Source organism: Scylla paramamosain, chromosome 34 (genome assembly GCF_035594125.1).
Source record: "Scylla paramamosain isolate STU-SP2022 chromosome 34, ASM3559412v1, whole genome shotgun sequence".
Classification (NCBI taxonomy): Eukaryota; Metazoa; Arthropoda; class Malacostraca; order Decapoda; family Portunidae; genus Scylla; species Scylla paramamosain.
This window is the reverse complement of record NC_087184.1, coordinates 7,054,778-7,072,719: the sequence shown is the minus strand read 5'-3', so window position 1 is coordinate 7,072,719 and position 17,942 is coordinate 7,054,778. Positions and strand designations below refer to the sequence as shown.

The 17,942-nt window shown below is 42.2% G+C and overlaps 1 protein-coding gene across 2 annotated transcripts; it reads right to left on the bottom strand.

The window, feature by feature from the left end:
• Positions 1–7,583: 7,583 nt before the first annotated feature.
• LOC135090071 (protein SpAN-like) lies at positions 7,584–17,498 on the bottom strand. 2 transcript variants are annotated; one of them, XM_063986353.1, is made up of 11 exons: positions 17,350–17,498; positions 12,258–12,308; positions 11,898–11,948; positions 11,574–11,757; positions 11,103–11,293; positions 10,770–10,973; positions 10,146–10,272; positions 9,124–9,258; positions 8,632–8,715; positions 8,252–8,411; positions 7,584–7,830 (listed from the first exon to the last, which is right to left on the bottom strand). In XM_063986353.1, exons 1-11 carry the CDS (start codon positions 17,413–17,415, stop codon positions 7,686–7,688), a joined length of 1,398 nt encoding a protein of 465 aa, XP_063842423.1. In that variant the 5' UTR covers positions 17,416–17,498; the 3' UTR covers positions 7,584–7,685. The 2 variants fall into 2 exon arrangements, with proteins under 2 accessions (XP_063842423.1, XP_063842424.1); XM_063986354.1 differs by lacking the exon at positions 11,898–11,948.
• Positions 17,499–17,942: the final 444 nt, after the last annotated feature.

The following is a 17,942-nucleotide window of genomic DNA, read 5'->3' as shown; positions in this document are numbered from 1 at the left end:
AACAGGCTGCAGTTGGAGATATCTCTAAATTGTTGGAAAAAGTGCTTTGATGAGGCGGAGTTGAGCATCAATAATACGAGTACAGAAGACTGAAATACTAACTTTAACAAAGGAAAATGAAGATATTGTAGAAATAGAAATTGAAAATGAATATGTGAAAGAAAGTGAGTGTGTTAAATATCTGGGAAGTATACTTGCAAAAGATGGATATAAGAACAAAGAAGAGATAACTGAAAGAATATCAAAGTACAGTTAGAGGTGTCTGTGCCCTATGTCCTATCCTAAAGGATAAAATATATTCCTACAGAGGCAAAGGAAACTATATTTGAATCAGTCCTAGTACCAATTTTAATATATGCCTCAGAAAGTTGGACATTAACAACAAGAGACTGGAGCAGAATTCAATCGGCAGAGATGAGAACCCTAAGAGCAATAGTAAATAAAACTAGAATAGATCGAATTAGAAATGTTGAAATAAGAGAAATGATTGGAGTAACGTCAGTTAGAAGCAAAATATAAAAGGCACAGCTAAGATGGCTTGGACTTGTGGAGAGAATGCATGTAGAAAGAATTACAAAGAAAAGATGGAACTGGAGGCCAGAAGGTAGAAGATCTAAAGAGAGACCGAAGAAGAGATGGAAGGACGGAGCGGAAGAAATCCTGGAGGCGAATGGACTGGGGACGTTGGAGGAACTGAGGGAGGAAGAAAGCTTCGAGAGGACTAACTGGAGAACAGTGCTGGCCCGCCTGACAGGCTGAAAGCCTACCTGGGAGCAGAATTGAATTGATATATATATATATATATATATATATATATATATATATATATATATATATATATATATATATATATATATATATATATATATATATATATATATATATATATATATATATATTGTAATGTGCAGTGAGATAAAGTAACATGGGATAAGGAAAGTGAGTGTGCATGAGAGAGAGAGAGAGAGAGAGAGAGAGAGAGAAAAGCCAGGGACGAGACTTAGACGCGTCCTGATCACGTACGTACTCAAACTGAAACTCTAAGATATTTATCCGCGTAATTACTCATGTTCCCCACATAAACTTCCTTACTTTCTCTTATCCATTTCATTTGAGACTCACCCAATATTTAGTAGAAACGTTTTCCTTGACAAAGAAACAATCGGTATTCATCTAGCCCCTTTGTTTAGTCAGTAGAGTTTTTGAAAGTAAAATATTTTATTCAAGTAAAGACAGCGCGGGGAGCGGGTGTGGGCGCGTGTCTGTATGTGTGTGTGTCGTACACCCTCCCCCCAACTTCTTTCCCTGTACCCCATCCCCTTAGCAGAAGCGCAGGAAAGTGTTTGGCACGCTTTCTCCAAGACAGTCACTACCCTGCAATTGGAATGACCAAATGTACTGAGACGTGCTCTAATATTTGAAGGAGACTAAGGCAGGATAAAAGTTAGCCGGGTCAGTTGCCTTAAGGAGATAAGTGAGTCATTACCGGCCGTACCCACCGGCCTACTTATATAGACTAGGATTCTGCATAGTAGTCTGCCAGTAAGTAGTAGTTGTGAATTGCACACTATACCCAGGGAAGTGACTCCTCGCCTGCAGGTTGAGCTGGCACAGTGAGCGGCGACTGGTCCTCCTTTGTCTTTGTGGGCACGCTTTTTGCTTTAGCTTTAGTCTCTTGTTGGTGACCCTTTTGTCTGAAATGCTACTGCGGACTGATGCAGTTCAGCCGCAGAGGACGTAAGTAATTAGCCGTGTAATAAACTTTACTCCCTCCTCAGGTCCTGATAAGGCCTGTGGGCCAGGAGGCAGTAAATGATACTACTCGGCTTGAGGCTATAACATTCTGTTGGGCAATGGGAGGACTGTCACAGATAGTGGAAGCCCAACGTGGTATTATACCTTGACGATATATGTGTTATCGTATGTTGACTGTTTTTCCTAGACGTGGTTGTCGATTCTTCTGCAGCTATGGGTGTTAAGTGTTTGTTGGAGTATTTTCCTTGTCTGTGGGTAGGTAAAACAGACTGGCAAACTCAAATTAGTGTGAGCTGGAGTTACAACTGTTGTGAAAAGAGTCACAAGGGGCCCTGTACACCCGCATCTGAACCCTGCACTGAGTCCACGTAGGAGGTGGGTCAAGGAAGCAAGTCAAGTTGCGGCAGCTTGTTGAAGGGGCTGGGAATTGTGGTCGTAACAGTGTGTGTGTGTGTGTGTGTGTGTGTGTGTGTGTGTGTGTGTGTGTGTGTAGAGCTTTAGAAGCCTCCCTCCAGATGCCTGTTAATATAAGTATTTGTAACCTACATCATATATTCAGGACGTGACTCTTCGGCCAAGGGCTTAAGCCGAATTTGGTGACATTGAGATATGGGTTATCCTCCTGTCTGTTTTTATGGGCACTTTGTGTACGTGTTTTATTAATTATATGTTACTGTTGGTCCAGGCTCCTGTAGAGTGCTTGGACGCAGAGGATTCTAGCTGCTACGCAGTGATAATTTGCTCCCTCCTCAGGCCCTGTCGAGGTCTATTGTCCAGGAGGCTGTAAACGACGCTACTCGGTGGGTAGATATAATACCTTGTTGGATGTGGGTTGGTCTGTTATATATTCCCACGGGGTATTATACTTCGACTTCATATGTGTTTGTTATTTGTTATAGCTAGTCTTAGACGCATCTGGCAATTCTTCCCAGCTGTTGGTGGAATTTGGCAGTAGTGAGATTCCCTTGCCAGTGGGTGGATTAAACAGATTGGCGGCTTCATTTGCTTAACCTGTGGTTATGACCGATGGCAAAGGGTTCAAGAGTCTAAATAATCTAAGCCCTGTAACCAGTCATATAGGGGGTGACTTGTAGGGAAACTAGCTCAGTCTGTGGCAGTTGGGAGAAGGGCAGGGATTTGTGGTCGTAATACATACATATATATATATATATATATATATATATATATATATATATATATATATATATATATATATATATATATATATATATATATATATATATATATATATTTTGTGTGTGTGTGTGTGTGTGTGTGTGTGTGTGTTTCATTAAATGTGATCGCTACGTCACATTTAGTATTTTTTTAAGATATTTTCTTTACATCTAGCAAGAATGTATAGACAAATACAAAAATGGCATCATGGCTAAAAACCTTAAAAAAAAAAAAAAACTCATTGCCCTAAATGGAGACCAAATCAAGTGCACACGACCTATCAAAGGCTACATCAATTTAACCAGAAAAACGCTCCTTACAGAACGAGAGGAGCTACTTAACACAGGCCTCAACTGCCACGTTCTCTCCTAGCCAAAGAAGTTCCAGAAACGAATAGAATGTGAGGCGCTCATCAACGACATAAAAAAATTATACAGAAAATGCGAAGTTACTATAAACGTTTATAAACTTATATAAGCAAGTAGTCATAGCAGAAGCATCCAAAACAAGAGGCAGTCACAGGAGCAGCATACTCGAGAAAAAACATATTGAAGCAACAAAGCAACTTAAAACCGACCCTGATTTCAGAATCAGAAGACCAGACAAAACGGCAGCTTACGTCATCATGGACACTTCCAAGTATCTCAGGGCGATCTGGGCGAAACGACAAAATTTGCCAAGATCACCAAGCACCCCACAGACACGCTCAAGACTAAACTCAAATAGTTATAGCCAAATGCAATGCAAGCAACAACAGCCTCAAGTTTAACAAGCTCGTGGTCGAGTACAGCATAAGTTACAATTATGGCAGCATCAAAACACACAAGGATAAGTATCTTGAAGCTTCCCTCTTGAAAGAGTTCAGTTTATTGGAAGGTGGAAATAAAGAAACAGGCAGGGAGTTCCAGAGTTTACCAGAGAAAGGGATGAATGATTCAAAATACTGGTTAAATCTTGCATTAGAGAGGTGGATAGAATAGGGGTGAAAGAAGAAAGTCTTATGCAGTGAGGCCACAGGAGGTGGGAAGGCATACAGTTAGCAAGATCAGAGGAGCAGTTGGCATCAAAATAAAGGTAGAAACGTAACAGTGCGGCAATGACAAAGAGGCCGAAGACAGTCAGTTAAAGGAGAGGAATTCATTAAACGAAAAACTTTTGATTCCACCCTGTCTAAAAGAGCGGTATGAGTGGAAGCACTCATACCACCAACTTTGGCTTTCCTCTCCCTTCACTGACCATCCTGATGAAATAGCCTACAACTTTGCTATCCTCCATGACCTAGAGCAATTGGTGCAACACCCTACTCATATTCCTGACCATCTTGGAGATACGCCCAACATTCTTGACCTTTTCCTGACCCCTAATCCTTCTGCTTATGCTGTCACCCTTTCTTCTCTGTTGGGCTCCTCCGATCACAATCTCATATCTTTATCTTGTCCTATCGCTCCAATCCCTCCTTAGGATCACCCTAAGCGGAGGTGCCTCTGGCGTTTTGCCTCTGCTAGTTGGGGGGACCTGAGGAGGTATTTTGCTGATTTTCCTTGGAATGACTACTGCTTCCGTGTCAGAGACCCGTCTTTGTGTGCTGAACGCATAACAGAGATGATAGTGTCTAGCATGGAGGCGTACATTCCTCATTCTTTTTCTCGTCCTAAACCTTCTAAACCTTGGTTTAACACAGTTTGTTCTCGTGCTATACATGATAGAGAGGTGGTCCACAAAAGCTACTTAAGCCTTCCACCACCAGAATCTCATGCACTTTATATTTCTGCCCGGAACCATGCCAAGTCTGTTCTCCAACTAGCCAAAAACTCCTTCATTAACAGAAAATGTCAAAACCTTTCAAGATCTAACTCCCCTCGTGATTTCTGGCATCTAGCCAAAAATATCTCCAATAACTTTGCTTCTTCTTCTTTCCCTCCTCTATTTCAACCAGATGGCACCACTGCTATCACATCTATTTCTAACTCTTCGCTCAAACCTTTGCTAAAAACTCTACCTTGGACGATTCTGGGCTTGTTCCTCCCTCTCCTCCACCCTCTGACTACTTCATACCACCTATTAAAATTCTTTGCAATGATGTTTTCCATGCCCTCGCTGGCCTAAACCCTCGGAAGACTTATGGACCTGATGGGGTCCCTCCTATTGTTCTCCGAAACTGTGCCTCCAATAATCCTCAACAGGAAGATTCTTAAACATCTATCACTTCACAACTCTCTATCTGATCGCCAGTATGGGTTCCGTCAAGGCCGCTCTACTGGTGACTGAGTCTTGGTCATCCTCTTTTAGAGATTTTGCTGTTGCCTTGGACATATCAAAAGGTTTTGATAGAGTCTTGCACAAAGCTTTGATTTCCAAACTACCCTCCTACGGTTTCTAACCCTCTCTCTGTAACTTCATCTCAAGTTTCCTTTCTGACCGTTCTATTGCTGCTGTGGTAGACGGTCATTGTTCTTCTCCTAAATCAGTTAACAGTGGTGTTCCTCAGGGTTCTGTCCTGTCACCCACTCTCTTCTTATTGTTCATGAATGATCTTCTAAACCAAACTTCTTGTCCTATCCACTCCTACACTGATGATACCACCCCGCACTTTTCCACGTCTTTTCATAGACGTCCAACCCTTCAGGAGGTAAACATTTCACGCAGGGAAGCCACAGAACGCTTGACGTCTGATCTTTCTAAAATTTTTGATTGGGGCAGAGCAAACTTGGTATTGTTCAGTGCCTCAAAAACTCAATTCCTCCATCTATCAACTCGACACAACCTTCCAGACAACTATCCCCTCTTCTTCAATGACACTCAACTGTCCCCCTCTTCTGCACTGAACATCCTCGGTCTGTCCTTTACTTATAATCTGAACTGGAAACTTCACATCTCATCTCTAGCTAAAACAGCTTCTATGAAGTTAGGTGTTCTGAGACGTCTCCGCCAGTTTTTCTCACTCCCCCAGCTGCTAACTCTGTACAAGGGCCTTATCCGTCCATGTATGGAGTATGCTTCACATGTCTGGGGGGGTTCCACTCATACTGCTCTTCTAGACAGGGTGGAATCAAAAGCTTTTCGTCTCATCAACTCCTCTCCTCTAACTGTCTTCAGCCTCTCTCTCACCGCCGCAATGTTGCATATCTAGCTGTCTTCTACCGCTATTTTCATGCTAACTGGTCTTCTGATCCTGCTAACTGCATGCCTCCCCTCCTCCCGCGGCCTCGCTGCACAAGACTTTTTTCTTTCTCTCACCCCTATTCTGTCCACCTCTCTAACACAAGAGTTAACCAGTATTCTCAATCATTCATCCCTTTCTCTGGTAAACTCTGGAACTCCCTGCCTCCTTCTGTATTTCCACCTTCCTATGACTTGAATTCCTTCAAGAGGGATGTTTCAAGACACTTATTCATCAATTTTTGACCACTGCTTTGACCCTTTTATGGGACTGGCATTTCAGTGGGCATATTTTTTTTATTGGATTTTTGTTGGCCTTTGCCAGTGTCCTTCCTACATAAAAAAAAAAAAAAAAAAACACACGTGAAGCATACTCCATATATGGGCGGATAAGGCTCCTGTACAGAGTTAGCAGTTGGTGGGGGTAGGGGTGAGAAAAACTGGCGGAGACGACTCAGAACACCTAACTTCATAGAAGTTGTTTTAACTAGAGATGAGATGTGAAGTTTCCCGTTCAGATTACTCATCTCCAGTTAAAACAGCTTCTATGAAGTTAGGTGTTCTGAGTCGTCTCCGCCAGTTTTTCTCACCCCTCCCCCTCACCAACTGCTAACTCTGTACAGGAGCCTTATCCGCCCATATATGGAGTATGCTTCACATGTATGAGGGGGTTCCACTCATACCGCTCTTTTAGACAGGGTGGAATCAAAAGCTTTTCGTTTAATGAACTCCTCTCCTTTAACCGAGGATATTTAGTGTAAAAGAGGGGGACAGTTGAGTGTCATTGCAGAAGAGGGGACAGTTGTCTGGAAGGCTGTGTCGAGTTGACAGATGGAGGAATCGAGTTTTGAGGTACTGAATAATATTAAGGTTGCTATCTCCCTATGAGAAATTTTAGAAAGATCAGAAGTCAGTCGCTCTGGAGCTTCCCTGTGTGAACTGTTTACTTCCTGGAGGGTTGGACGTTTACGAAAAGACGTGGGAAAGTACAGGACAGGACGAAGCCCTAAGGAACACCACTGTTAATGGACTTAGGAGAAGAGCAACAGCAATAGAGCAGAAAAGAGAGAGAAAATAGAGCCGTAGGACGGTTGTTTGGATATCAGTGTTTTGTGCCAGACTCTGTCAAAAAGCTTTTGATATGTCTAAGGCAATATCAAAAGATTCACCAAAATCTCTAAAAGAGGATGACCAAGATTCAGTAAGGAAAACCAGATCACCAGTAGAGGAGTTTTTTTTTTTTTTTTTTTTTTTTTAGCTGGTGAACAAGGGTTATAGTGAGAGGTCCTAGACGGGGACTGAATCCCTGAGTAGAACAGGAGGACAGGCCATGACATTTTGGAGCCATGACGATTGTTGTGGCTGACGTCTAAGACACTATCTTTCTGTTTGTTGAGAAGCATTAAGGTACCATTAGTGTTACATATTCTGCAGAATCACACGCATAATCGGATAAGAGAGGAAAAAGGTTGAAGTATGAATGAAATAATGCCTTTGGTGTCTTGCTTGTAATTATTTTTTGGTTAGATTTTGTTTTGCAGTTTCATGGCTGTCTTCTCCCGCCACTTGGCCATCCTTGACTTGTCTGGTGTCCTTTACTTGCATCCGTCTTGCTTTACAAAGGTGACATTAGCAGACCATCCCTTGCGGTAATAGTAGCTTTTCGCTCTGAAATAAAGGATCATCTCGCGGCTCGTGCCGGTGAAGCTCTGGCCGTTTACAATATCCGTGTCGCAGTACCTGCCAGCAAATAAGATCACAGGTGTTAGCGTACTGTTATTAGGAAAACATGAACATTTGACTATGATATTTGTTGAACATATATGACGTGATTTCGGGAAGAATAAATGAGTTTCAGAAGATGAAACGTCAAGGTACCCTCAACAAGTCATTTTATCCAAGGCAGCGTTCCACTAAGCTTAGGTGAAATAAGCATTTTTACTCTCCCTGTTGGTACTCGATTGCAGTGAGACATGAGTGAGAGAGACCTTTGTCTGACCAGCCTGCCAGCCGTATATTAGTATTAATAGATGCATGTAAAGCAGACTGCTACATCCAATCAGTTCACTCCGCGATACATTAACAGACTTTTCTTTTTTATGCTCTTTCATTTCAAAAAAATCTAGTGCACTTCATCCTCTTTCTCCTCCTCCATACTTACACGTCACCGTTGGTCATACTAGTGGTCCTTATTTCCAATGCGTCAAAGTAGCAGCACTCATTATTATTGCAGTAAGAATGTCTCTCGCAAAGAGTGAAATCGGTAAATGTCACCTTAGGCACGTGACACTCCGGGGCCACGATCCACTTGACACATTGACCTGTTGAAAGTTACAGGTGAATATCAGAAGTCTCCCCTCCTCTCTCTCTCTCTCTCTCTCTCTCTCTCTCTCTCTCTCTCTCTCTCTCTCTCTCTCTCTCTCTCTCTCTCTCTCTCTCTCTCTCTCTCTCTCTCTCTCTCTCTCTCTCTCTCTCTCTCTCTCTCTCTCTCTCTCTCTCTCTCTCTCTCTCTCTCTCTCTCTCTCTCTCTCTCTCTCTCACCTTTTGGATAGTTGGAGGGATAGTTAGGGGAAGTCAGCGTGCCCTGCGTAGTGACCTTTTCAGTGCAGGAGTTCAGCAACGAATCTGTGATATAAAAGTGTTGGTGTTATTATTGTTTATTTTCTTATGTTCTTATCATTATGCGGAGCTTGGCATGCGCAGCGATTGCCATGTGATATCCCCGTCGGTCCTGTTGGTGTCGATCTCGGTAATGTTCTCGTGTCTTTCGTCTATTAGCTTACGATGGCTTCATGTAATCTTGGTAATTTCTTGCATGGTTGTATTTTTCCTCTCTCACTTCTTCCTCCTTCATTTCTTTCTTCATTCTTTATTTCTTCTTTCGTGTTTTATTTATTCAATATTTAGTTAATGCTTGAAGAAGAAACTGAAATGTAGTATTTTTATTTTTTTCAATCCAAAAGTAAAACAGCTCAAGTATATTTATCTGCCACTGATCTACTAGCTGGTCAATTTAACTTTCATGGTACTCACCGTAATACCCTCCTGTCTTCTGTTCGCACTCGGTGCCTGCGGTGCCTGGTGGACACACGCATGCACAATTAACTCCAAAGTACCCACCATTCTTGCAAGTGTCCGAGCTCTGCCCACATTTTGCAAGCCACTTGTCTGAAGAAGAAAAAAATCCGTATTGCACAGTGATCAGTGTGTCACACTTTGCTCTTAAATAGTATGACGTTACCATGATGTAGTGAAGAGCAAATTCTAGCGATCAGAGAAGCTAAACTAATCTAATCTAACAGTACCCATAGTAGGTGAAGAAGAAAAATCCTTATTGCTTGGTGATCAGTGTGCCATACTACCTAATCCTTAAATACAGCACTGCCTTGATGTGAAGAGGCTTGTGTATTCCAATGCCAAAAAGAGCTAACTGATCTAACCTAACATCACCAAGCGCATCAACTGAGAGGTATCAAGACTAAGTTGTTTCCCCCAGGAGGACGTCCCAAGACAGAGTGTTGTGTCATCTGCTTAAGCCCCCGACCCGTAATCACCAAACTTCAACAAAGGACAGACATCCTTCAGGTGATGGGTGCTGACAGTCCTAGGGTTCGAAAGAGCTTTAGACGGTGAATATTGTAACGCTTTTTTTTTTTTTTTTTTTTTTAAGAAGGGCTCCGGCCAAGGTAAACAAAATCCGATGAAAACAAACCCACTGATAGTGCCATATCCTAAAGGAGACAGTAAGACTGGTAAAAAAAAAAAAAAAAAAAAAAAACTACTTGCAAAAGTGTCATTGGCAAGAGGAATGTAATCTTGAAGTGTTATCTGAAATAATAAGAGATGGTAAACGGAATATCAAACTCTAAATTGGAAGTGTGACACCCAACATGGTACAGAAAGCCTACACATTCCTAATACGTCAACAGAAGCTAGTGTACCCAAAACGAAGAGCAATTTAACCAGTAACAAGGTGTCACTATTATTCACTGAAGTATACAAAGACTTAATTACTTATCTATGGCCTTATTACGTCTGCGCTGCGTCACACTCACCAATACACTTGTACATAATGTTGGCCAGATGTTTGTCGCGATGAGAAAGCACCTCGCCCGTGCCTATGAGTCCCTGCGTTAGAGGGTCCACAGTGGCGATTGTTGTCTTGCCGTTTGATGTGAAGCCCTGGAGAACGAGATGATGTGAGCAATGGGAATTCGATTGAGTGGGTATATATATATATATATATATATATATATATATATATATATATATATATATATATATATATATATATATATATACTCGTATATATATATATATATATATATATATATATATATATATATATATATATATATATATATATATATATATATATATATATATATATATATATATATATATATATATATATATATATATATAAGAAACTAAACACTAATTAATGAGAGGCAAGTTCTGTTCGTGAATTTTCATTTCCGAAAAACACGTAATTTTTGTATGAAGTAGAAACATAATGGACAAACAATGAAATCTATGCATATATACAAAGAAAAGGCATTCTGTATTCAAGGTAAATATGAAGCAAGTGAACATGCTTTTTAATGAGTGAATGTTGAAATGCTTTACATCGGCGGGATTGGGGTAGGGTAGGGTAGGGTGTGGGAGGTGCTACTCACCGTGGAGCCGTACTGCATGTTGGAAGAGTAGTCATAAGGCACATTTTGGTTATCGAACTCCGATGCAGAAGCTTTTGCGAAGTTGTATTGCCTTGGGCTTGGAATGTTGTCCCAGTTGATGACCACGTACTCGTCCCTGTCCGGGCGACACTGCTCGTGATTGAACCCAATGGCGTGTCCGACCTCGTGGGCGACAGTGCCGAGCTGAGCAGAGGAATATAAGAAAATAGTGTATTATTGTTGTTCTTCTGGTAGACTTACATATTATTTAGGAATAATGAAATTCTGGGAAAAAAAGCTCATGTCTAAGAATATGGTTCGTGTCACACTTACACTATCACAGTTTTCCCCGATGGAGACGTTTTGTCCATTCTGCGATAACATGCCCATCCAGGACCAACACCCGCTCTCGTAAAGGAACATCAGATGAGGCTGGTTGGTGTTTGTGGTTTCTTGGAACTTGATGCACGTGTGATCCATCCAGTGTTCCATCCCGGCCTTTATGACGTTCTTATTAAGGCGATCTTTGGGTGGAAATAACGATTGGCTGGAGTAGAAACTGGCTTTACTCATAGTTAGCAGTAGATTGAAGTGGTATTTTAGCAAAATAATATGTATTGCAGGCTTCTCACATTGACACATTGACTTTTTCCTCCCACACAGTTCACTCGACACTACTACTGCTATCCACCAAAAGGTAAGTGATAGGAATGTTTCATGTGGAGGCTGCCACATACTCCTTCTCTTTAAGACTCAAGCATACGCCACTGTTTCTGTTTATTTACCCTAAGACTATTCACTTACCGTCCGTGAATCTGTATGGGACAACAGGATAGCCGTCTGATCCTTCACTCCAGCGCTTGGTGAGATCTGAAAGGCCCTTCCTCGCTCTGACAGCCGCCCACTGGTTCTCCGTCAATATGATGTCCCCCTCAAAGACTGGCTGGCCATTTATCACAGAGGGGTTTGTGTCTATGAAATCTGGAACCTGGAAGATGAAAAAAAAAAAAACGGAAAAAAATAAAGGATTCAGTAAACATGTTCCACGAAAGCGAGGATTACTGAGCCTGAAATATATGTACGTATGTGCACGTCTTTTTTTCATATATTTAGTTTTGGCAGACTCACCAAGAAATCTTTCCCGTCTACTGGGCCCATCTGGCGCCCTCCCTCATCAATCTGTAACGCAGGAAATAAGAATTAAATAGGTGTGTGTGTGTGTGTGTGTGTGTGTGTGTGTCACTGGTAGATCATTCCAGTCGACTGGGTTCATCTGGCGCCCCTCTTCATTAACGTGATGTAATAACACAGTTAATGATAGTTAAATAAGTGTGTGTGTGTGTATGGAACCTGGAACCTGAAAGATGAAAAAAAATGGAAAAAAATAAAGGATTCAGTAAACATGTTCCACGAAAGCGAGGATTACTGAGCCTGAAATATATGTTTGTGCACGTCTTTTTTTCATATTTTTAGTTTTGGCAGACTCACCAAGAAATCTTTCCCGTCTACTGGGCCCATCTGGCGCCCTCCCTCATCAATCTGTAACGCAGGAAATAAGAATTAAATAGGTGTGTGTGTGTGTCTGTGTGTGTGTGTGTGTGTGTGTGTGTGTGTGTGTGTGTGTGTGTGTGTGTGTGTGTGTGTGTGTGTGTGTGTGTGTGTGTGTGTGTGTGTGTGTGTGTGTGTGTGTGTGTGTCACTGGTAGATCATTCCAGTCGACTGGGTTCATCTGGCGCCTCTCTTCATTAACGTGATGTAATAACACAGTTAATGATAGTGAAATAAGTGTGTGTGTTTGTGTGTGTGTGTGTGTGTGTGTGTGTGTGTGTGTGTGTGTGTGTGTGTGTGTGTGTGTGTGTGTGTGTGGATGGGTGTGTGGGTGTGTGTATGTTTGTTTGTGTGTGTGTGTGTGTGTGTGTGTGTGTGTGTGTGTGTGTGTGTGTGTGTGTGTGTGTGTGTGTGTGTGTGTGTGTGGATGGGTGTGTGAGTGTGTAATTTATTTTATTTATTTATTTATTTATTCATTTATTTATTTATTTTTTTTTTTGTGTGTGTGTGTGTGTGTGTGTGTGTGTGTGTGTGTGTGTGTGTGTGTGTGTGTGTGTGTGTGTGTGTGTGTGTGTGTGTGTGTGTGTGTTTGTGTGTGTGTGTGTGTGAGAAGAACATTATCAATGCATTACTTTCTTCTCAAACTGGACTGTTATCAGAGAGAGAGAGAGAGAGAGAGAGAGAGAGAGAGAGAGAGAGAGAGAGAGAGAGAGAGAGACCTGAGAGAGACCCGCTCTTCTGATCTTGCTAACTGCATGCCTCCCCTCCAACCGAGGCCTCACTTCACATGTCTTTCTTCTTTCTCTCATCCATATTCTGCCCACCTCTCTAATACAAGAATTAACCAGTACTCTCGGTCATTCATCGCTTTCTCTCGTAAACTCTGGAATTCCCTGCATGACTCTGTATTTCCTCTTTCTTATGACGAACTCTTTCAAGAATTTGGTTTCAAGACACTTATCCTTCAATTTTCAATTATTCTCTTGGTATCTGTTGGGACTGGTGCCTAAGTGGGATTCTTGCCACTATATATATATGGATATATATATACAGTAATCAAAAATTGAAGGATAAGTGTCTTGAAACCTCCCTCTTGAAGAAATTCAAGTCATAGGAAGGTGGAAATACAGAAGCAGGCAGGGAGTTCCAGAGTTTACCAGAGAAAGGGATGAATGATTGAGAATACTGGTTAACTCTTGCGTTAGAGAGGTGGACAGAATAGGGGTGAGAGAAAGAAGAAAGTCTTCTACAGCGAGGCCGCGGAAGGAGGGGAGGCATGCAGTTAGCAAGATCAGAAGAGCAGTTAGCATGAAAATACCGGTAGAAGACAGCTAGATATGCAACATTGCGGCGGTGAGAGAGAGAGGCTGAAGACAGTCAGTTAGAGGAGAGGAGTTGATGAGACGAAAAGCTTTTGATTCCACCCTGTCTAGAAGAGCAGTATGAGTGGAACCCCCTCAGACATGTGAAGCATACTCCAATAATGGACGGATAAGGCCCTTGTACAGAGTTAGCAGCTGAGGGGATGAGAAAAACTGGCGGAGACGTCTCAGAACACCTAACTTCATAGAAGCTGTTTTAGCTAGAGATGAGATGTGAAGTTTCCAGTTCAGATTATAAGTAAAGGACAGACCGAGGATGTTCAGTGTAGAAGAGGGGGACAGTTGAGTGTCATTGAAGAAGAGGGGATAGTTGTCTGGAAAGTTGTCTCGAGTTAATAGATGGAGGAATTGAGTGTTTGAGGCATTAAACAATACCATATTTGCTCTGCCTCAATCAGAAATTTTAGAAAGATCAGAAGTGAAGCGTTCTGTGGCTTTCCTGCGTGATATGTTTACCGCCTGAAGGGTTGGACGTCTATGAAAAGACGTGGAAAAGTGCAGGGTGGTATCATCAGCGTAGGAGTGGATAGGACAAGAAGTTTGGTTTAGAAGATCATTAATGAACAATAAGAAGAGAGTGGGTGACAGGACAGAACCCTGAGGAACACCACTGTTAATAGATTTAGGAGGAGAACAGTGACCGTCTACCACAGCAGCAATAGAACAGTCAGAAAGGAAACTTGAGATGAAGTTACAGAGAGAAGTTTAGAAACCGTAGGAGGGTAGTTTGGAAATCAAAGCTTTGTGCAAGACTCTATCAAAAGCTTTTGATATGTCCAAGGCAACAGCAAAAGTTTCACCAAAATCTCTAAAAGAGGATGACCAAGACTCAATAAGGAAAGCCAGAAGATCACCAGTAGAGCGGCCTTGACGGAACCCATACTGGCGATCAGATAGAAGGTTGTGAAGTGATAGATGTTTAAGAATCTTCCTATTGAGGATAGATTAAAAACTTTAGATAGGTAGGAAATTAAAGCAATAGGACGGTAGTTTGAGGGATTAGAACGGTCACCCTTTTTAGGAACAGGTTGAATATAAGCAAACTTCCAGCAAGAAGGAAAGGTAGATGTTGACAGAGAGAGCTGAAAGAGTTTGACTAGGCAAGGTGCAAGCACGAAGGCACAGTTTCGGAGAACAATAGGAGGGACCCCATCAGCTCCATAAGCCTTCCGAGGGTTTAGGCCAGCGAGGGCATGGAAAACATCATTGCGAAGAATTTTAATACGTGGCATGAAGTAGTCAGAGGGTGGAAGAGAGGGAGGAACAAGCCCAGAATCGTCTAAGGTAGAGTTTTTAGGAAAGGTTTGAGCGAAGAGTTCAGCTTTAGAAATAGATGTGATAGCAGTGGTGCCATCTGGTTGAAATAGAGGAGGGAAAGAAGAAGAAGCACAGTTATTGGAGATATTTTTGGCTAGATGCCAGAAATCACGAGGGGAGTTAGATCTTGAAAGGTTTTGACATTTTCTGTTAATGAATGAGTTTTTGGCTAGTTGGAGAACAGACTTGGCATGGTTCCGGGCAGAAATATAAAGTGCATGAGATTCTGGTGATGGAAGGCTTAAGTACCTTTTGTGGGCCAGCTCTCTATCATGTATAGCACGAGAACAAGCTGTGTTAAACCAAGGTTTAGAAGGTTTAGGACGAGAAAAAGAGTGAGGAATGTACGCCTCCATGCCAGACACTATCATCTCTGTTATGCGCTCAGCACACAAAAACGGGTCTTTGACACGGAAGCAGTAGTCATTCCAAGGAAAATCAGCAAAATACCTCCTCAGGTCCCCCCAACTAGCAGAGGCAAAACGCCAGAGGCACCTTCGCTTAGGGAGATCCTGAGGGGGGATTGGAGCGATAGGACAAGATAAAGATATGAGATTGTGATCGGAGGAGCCCAACGGAGAAGAAAGGGTGACAGCATAAGCAGAAGGATTAGAGGTCAGGAAAAGGTCAAGAATGTTGGGTGTATCTCCAAGACGGTCAGGAATACGAGTAGTGTTGCACCAATTGCTCTAGGTCATGGAGGATAGCAAAGTTGTAGGCTAGTTCACCAGGATGGTCAATGAAGGGAAAGGAAAACCAAAGCTGGTGGTGAACATTGAAGTCTCCAAGAATGGAGATCTCTGCAAAAGGTAAGAGGTTCAGAATGCGCTCCACTTTGGAAGTAGTCAAAGAATTTCTTTTAATCAGAGGAGTTAGGTGAGAGGTATACAGCACAGATAAATTTAGTATGAGAGTGACTCTGTAGTCGTAGCCAGATGGTGGAAAACTCGGAAGATTCAAGAGCGTGGGCACGAGAGCAGGTTAAGTCATTGCACACATAAACGCAGCATCCAGCTTTGGATTGAAAATGAGGATAGAGAAAGTAGGAGGGAACAGATAAGGGGGCTACTGTCAGTTGCCTCAGACACTTGAGTTTGAGTGAGGAAAAGAAGATGAGGCTTAGAAGAGAAGAGGTTGTGTTCTACAGATTGAAAATTAGATCTTAGACCGCGAATGTTGCAGAAGTTAATGAAGAAAAAGTTGAGGGGGATGTCAAGACACTTAGGGTCGTCGACAGAAAGGCAGTCCGACCTGGGAACATTTATGCCCCCCTGCCCAGATGGGGACTCCGAGGCTGGTGTAGGAGTCGCCATGATGATTTTAAAATTTTTGAGTGAAGGGTGTGTGTGTTATTAGGTGCTTGTAGTTTTGTGTGGAGGAAGAGAGTTGTCTTTAGAGGGCAGGATGTGACTGCCCCCTTGTGTTGTGAGACACAAAGGGAAACGTTCAGTGAGGTCACAGCTGGGTTTAATGATAAGTTCACAGCACCCCCTGAACAGTGCTTTAGACCTCACTGGGAGTAATTATCGTTTCGGCAGGTGTCTACTGCCTCCTCCACGCGCATATGTGATACGTCACATATGCGCGTGAACGGATTGTAAGCATATTGTAGACTGTGAGTATCAGACTCCACGCAAGCCTGTGGTTTTCTCGCACAATCACCATAGGCAGTCCAGAGAGAGGGACTGGTGCCGTGTTGGTGAAGGTCCTCCTGCGTCAGGAGTGAATCACACCTAATGACGGTGCTATGAAGACCTGCCAACACATGAGCTTTTCTCTTACACGAGCTCACAAACGTACTCAGTATAACGTCGTAAAGCAAACACTTACTATGTATTCTAAGTGAGCTATATGAAGTGGTACATTTCTTTTTTATAGGTGAGCTGTTGGTTTACTGGTTTTGCATTCTTAGGTTTTGACCAATTGCTTAGTATAACGTCGTGAACCATACACTTGCTATGTATTCTGAATAAGTTGTTCGAAGTGACATGTGTATCTATATTTTTTTTTTCTGCGAGGTGTTGCTTTACTTGAAAGGAAGTGCTCAAAATAACGTTGTGAAGCATATTACACGTGCTATGTATTGTAAGGGAGTTGTACGAAGTGACATATATCTTTGTTACTAAGTGGTATGAGTTCTTGTGAGAACTTGATTTGCGTTCTCAGGTTTTGAATGGAGTTAGTACGTCCAGTTAACGTGAAACGAATCTCATTATCAGCTAAGTGCACGTCAAGCGCGGCGCGCTAACTAAAACAGAAAATTCTACTGGATGAAACGTGACTAAATAAAGAATTCATCTGTGGCAATACATGTATAAGGACTCAGATCTTACCATGTGGGAGGCAACGAGAGTCGCAAGAAAAAAGGTGATCGCCACCCGCCACGTGCAACAAGCCATATTGACCCAGCAGGAGTGAGGAGAAAAGTGTAGATGTCAGACACCTTCGGGATTATGTACACACTTCCCCCTTACCACCCCTAACCCCGTCACCGGTATGCACTATCCTGTAATCATTTTCATGTGTTTTCATATCAAAAGCTGTCTACCATTAACCCAATTTCTGGCGTTCAGGTATTCACGGCCCTCACAGTGCTTTAACAACAGCCATTCACTACGCATACCAATAATCATGGTGTTTATGGAAAATTTCCTCGTTATGCCATCAGTAGTGATAGGTACTGAATATACTGTCTAAATTGCTCAGTTTATTATAACAATTATTATCTATTCAAGCCTCAAGATCAATCTTTCACGGTCTCCAAAGACACGTAAGTCACTGGAAGGCGAGATCACTATGAATACTGGCAGGGCGCAGTAAAACCTATTCCGGTGGAGCTCAGGTGTGGCATGTATAGAAAAAAAAAAAAAAGCGTCACATTTGCCCTATCATCATAAAGTGGGAGTGATAAATGTGGCAGGTGGTG

Excerpts from the sequence above, each read along its gene's own strand:
- LOC135090071 (XM_063986353.1), bottom strand. The coding sequence starts at position 17,415 with ATGGCTTGTTGCACGTGGCGGGTGGCGATCACCTTTTTTCTTGCGACT. Across the intron at positions 12,309-17,349 it reads CTCTCGTTGCCTCCCACATG|ATTGATGAGGGAGGGCGCCA; the intron begins GTAAGATCTGAG and ends CCTGCGTTACAG. Across the intron at positions 8,716-9,123 it reads GAAGACAGGAGGGTATTACG|ATTCGTTGCTGAACTCCTGC; the intron begins GTGAGTACCATG and ends TTTATATCACAG.